The sequence below is a fragment of the Rhagoletis pomonella genome, unplaced genomic scaffold, assembly GCF_013731165.1.
Source record: "Rhagoletis pomonella isolate Grant_MI unplaced genomic scaffold, Rhpom_1.0 Rhpom_scaffold_00034, whole genome shotgun sequence".
NCBI classification, from domain to species: domain Eukaryota; kingdom Metazoa; phylum Arthropoda; class Insecta; order Diptera; family Tephritidae; genus Rhagoletis; species Rhagoletis pomonella.
The window spans coordinates 373973-378520 of record NW_023458588.1 but is presented as its reverse complement, the minus strand read 5'-3'; the positions used below and the strand labels follow the sequence as shown (position 1 = coordinate 378520).

At 34.6% G+C, this 4548-nt stretch overlaps 1 protein-coding gene across 1 annotated transcript; it reads left to right on the top strand.

Moving 5' to 3' along the window:
* Nucleotides 1-2322: 2322 nt before the first annotated feature.
* LOC118749699 lies at nucleotides 2323-4084 on the top strand. The gene is made up of 2 exons (XM_036484492.1): nucleotides 2323-3696; nucleotides 3755-4084. The coding sequence occupies exons 1-2, from the start codon at nucleotides 2955-2957 to the stop codon at nucleotides 4021-4023; spliced, it is 1011 nt and encodes a 336-aa protein (XP_036340385.1). The 5' UTR covers nucleotides 2323-2954; the 3' UTR covers nucleotides 4024-4084.
* The last annotated feature ends 464 nt before the right edge of the window (nucleotides 4085-4548 follow it).

Genomic DNA, 4548 nt, shown 5'->3' with positions numbered 1-4548 from the left:
TTCCATGTGCCCAACATGGTTTAATCATCATATTAAAAAGCAACATCTTGCTATCTAGGCTTAATTTAGATTTGTTTCCTATAACCCATTGAAAGCTTGCTTGTTTTAGTTTCGCTTGAGAAATTTAGTTTTCTATATGCTTTTTCCAGGTAAGTCTTCTATCTAGTGTCATCCCAAGGTATTTGACACGATCTTTTTGTGGTATAGCCTTGCTGTTTATTTTTAGTAGTGGGCAAGTCTCTTTCTTCAAAGTAAATGTTGTCTAAACACACTTGCTTTCGTTAACCTTTATCCTCCAAGAACCTAGCCATAGCTCCAACTTTTTCAAATATTCTTGCAGCTTGTAAGAAGCCCCCTTAGGGTCTGAACTATTGCTTAGGATAGCTGTGTCATCAGCAAACGTTGAAATGGTTAGACTATCATCAATTGGCAAATCGCGAGTGTATATTACGTACAATATGGGTCCTAGAACACTGCCTTGAGGGACACCTGCATATATTGGGTGACTTTCCGTTCTAAAGGAATTCTGCCTGACTCTGAAGTTTCTCCCCAGCAGAAAGCTTTAGAGAATTGCATGCGTATTTGCAGGGAGTGAAACCTTCAGTTTGTATATAAGGCTATCATGCCAGACTTTGTCAAAAGCTTGAGAGATGTCCAAAAATACACCGGTGCAGTATTGCTTCCCTTCGAAGGCTTTTCTAATACAAGAAACCACTCTATGAACTTGTTGTACAGTGCCATGTTATTCACGAAAACCAAACTGATGTGGTGGTATTATTTGCTTACTTGTTAGTGAAGGTTTAGGTAATGCGGGGAGGGGGGTATTGAAATATTGGAAGGATGAGAGCCTTCATTCGGTTTAAAGACTTGTGAAAGATGACAGGCGAAAGCGCTTGCTTTATGATCATCATTCCTCGCCCAGCTTCCGTTCTGAGTACGTAATGGTGCTTCTCGAAGAACGGGCCTCTTCGCATGCTTCAGTGTTCGCCAAAGGGAGTAGTCAGTCTGTTTCGAAGCAGACAAGGACTGAAGGATCGACTGCGTACTTCTTTCTTTTTCCAGCTGCAACAAAATACGTAATTCCTTTGTACACGCATTCAGCTCCTGTTTAAGCTTCGGAGAGCGAATTCTTTGCCATTCCCTTCTTAATTTGCGCTTTTTACTTATTAAGTTAAGAATGTTTGGGGTGTTCAGGCCAGGGCAGTAAGAACTTCGATGTTTAATAGAAGGATTTGGTGTTGCAATTTCTGCGGCCTTAACTATTATATCAGTGAGATGTTCAGCTGCCCTGTCGATATCATTCTTGGTCCAAATAGGAATTTGCGGGTCAATGTGCGAACTGACATACTTTTTGTATTTTAACCAGTTTGTGTGCTTATTTGTAAGATTTTTTTGTTTTTCTTCATAATTAATAAACGTTGATAATGTTATGAGGCAGGGTGAATGATCTGAAGAGAGATCAAATAAGGCTTCAGTATTAACTCGGTGTTGCGCAATACCCTTTGTTACACCAAAGTCAATAAGATCTGGTATTTTTTGGGGGTCAGATGGCCAATACGTTGGCTGACCAGTAGACAAGACGTCAAATCCTCTGTTATGGATTACTTTATATAGATTTCTACCCTTTGGTGTAACCATATATGTAATACTCCTATATTGGCAGTAAGAGCTAGTACCGTCCGAAAACACTACAGTACAGATATATCAATAAACACGTACGAAAGAAAAGGAACACATACGTTTATAAATAAACATGTACACAACACATATACAAAAACGGCACTCAAGTACACAATACATTGACAAAAACGGTATTAGACTGTCTCGCTTTGATTTCGGAATGCTTACACATTGAGAAGTTAGTTTACTGCCAATATAGAAGTATTACATATCGTCACCTAAAATGCAAAAGGCCGTAACTAACAAAAAATTCAAAATTGACTTTTTGATTGATTATGAAGTACTTAACCGAAACACATGTACACAGCAAATTTTACATGCATACGTCCAAAAATAACGACTTTATAGGCGAAAATCAAAAGGCCGTAACTACAACTTCCACAATTTCATAAACCAAAAAGCCGTAACTACACTTTTTTTCATTCTCTTTGATTCTATTTCAATGTGACACATTGTGTTATCCGTAATTACAGTTGTTTTCATTATCTTTCATTCTTTATCAAATTGTGTTATTGTGTTACTGTCTTTATTCCCGGAATAAAACAAAATTAATAAAATGAGTACTAATTGTGAAAATGGTTGTAATGAAAAACTTAAAAAAAATAATAAAAGATCTGGAAATATAATAAACCGATTGAAAGGAAAAAAATACATGGGACTATCGAAAGGCATTATTAGTGAAAAAGCTCCAAGAGAACTTAAAGCTGGATGTACTTCAAAATTCTGTGAGAAAAGTGCTGTACGGAATTGTTCTACATTTTCCGAAGAAAATCGTAAGGAAATATTTAATGGGTTCTGGAAAATGTCATGGGATCAAAAAAAAATGTATGTCGTTAATCTTGTTGAACGCGCAAACATAAAGCGAATTGGTGTTGAGAACTCTAGAAGATCAATTACAAAACGTTACTGTTTAAAACATCATTCTAAACGTGTTCAAGTGTGCTTTCATATGTTTTTATCTACGCTTGGAATAAATGAGAAAATGGTGAGGAATTGGGTAAATTTCAATGACTCCCATGGCACCAATATTTCGCCAGAAGAACAAAACAAAATAACATCAGAACGTAAAGCATTTACTAATGAAGGAGTCTTATTTCAAAAACGTTTAAATTTTCTGGAAAAATGACATTCCTAAGCTTGAATCACACTACCGAAGACAGTATACGGAGAAACTGTACTTGCAGTCCGATTTTAAAAGCTACAAACATGTCTATGAAGTTTATTCTAAAGACTGCGAGACTAATGAAGTAGTTCATGTATCTTTTCCAACATTTATGGCAGTATTAAAAAAACAAAACTGTTGTATATTTAAGCCAAAAAATGATATGTGCGACACCTGCACATCATACGAATCGAAGAACTTAACCCAAGATCAGTACGACATTCATAGAAAGGATATACAAGACATGAGAAATGAAAAGTTATATGACATAGAAAACGCCAAATCAGGATTACACTTGTTGTTATGCATTGACATGCAGGCAGTGAAATTGATTCCACAGACAAATGCAAATGCCACGTACTATAAAATGAAATTACAAGTGCACAATTTCACAATTTATAACGTTATTTCACATGAATCTGACAATTTTGTCTGGGACGAAACAGATGGTACCCTTGTTGCTTCTACCTTTGCTACATGTATAATAAAATACATAAAAAATGCCATTAAAAAGTCACCAAATATTCATCACATAATTATATATTCCGATGGTTGTTTCTACCAGAACCGAAATATAATTCTCTCTAACGCAATATTATCTTTATGTGTTCAAGAAAACATAACGGTAGCACATAAATATTTAATAGTGGGACATACACAAATGGAGTGTGATTCGACCCACTCCCTCATTCAAAGAAAAATCAACAAGAGACAAATAAATTTACCATCTGAGCTGTCTGGCTTGATTAGAGAGTCTCGAAAGAACCCATTTCCTCTAAAAGTGCATCATGTTGATTACAAGTATTTCCTTGACTACGAAAGTATTCCTAAGCGCTACGTATCTATTCGACCAGGTAAAATTTAACACACATGTATAAATTATGTATAAAAAACTCAGTATCTTCATTACAGGCAAAAAATCCGGAGAGCCAACTGTTAATATGATCCGTGCCTTGGCATATGATCCATCTGGAATAATTTATTATAAAACAAATATCAACGACGATTATAACGTTTTGCCACAACGTACACAACAAAAATTTAGGGACATCGAACCTTCACAGTTACATACCGAAAGAATACCAATATCCAAAAAGAAATGGGAACACCTGCAGGAACTTAAATTTTTACTTCCGGCTGACTGCCACAGCTTTTATGATAATATACCCTTTACATCTTAAACCTATTCTAATTTGCTATTTGTAATGCAGGTTTTGTTGTTTTCAAATGAATTATTTTGTTTTTCTTAACCAGTTTAATTTAATTTTATTTTCTCGAATTAAATTTATTAATTAAATATTTTCTTTTGTGTTAAAATACTTACAATAAATAGATACAAAAAGACATAACTTGTTAAAAACTTTTTAGTTACAGCCTAAAAGCACATTTTCTTATTTTAACCATTTGTTTTATTTTATGCACAATTTTTTTCAAGTAGTTACGGCTTTTTGGTTTCAGAAAAATAGAGTGCAAAAGGCCGTAACTAACATTTCTTAAAAACTACTTTTTTCCATTAATTTGGTTTTCAGAAACAAATCCGTCTTTGTTTTCTAAGCTTAAATCTACAATTTGGATATTTAGTTTTAAGTAGTCTTTAATGTATAACGTTTTTTGCTTCTCCTGTAAAATACTAAAAATGTTAGTTACGGCCTTTTGCATTTTAGGTGACGATATATGGGTGTAACCAATCTAGATCCCCAGAATGT

Bases quoted from the DNA above. Each gene is read 5' to 3' on its own strand.
- LOC118749699 (XM_036484492.1), top strand. From the start codon at position 2,955: ATGGCAGTATTAAAAAAACAAAACTGTTGTATATTTAAGCCAAAAAAT. The intron at 3,697-3,754 runs GTAAAATTTAAC...TCTTCATTACAG, and splicing joins CTACGTATCTATTCGACCAG to GCAAAAAATCCGGAGAGCCA.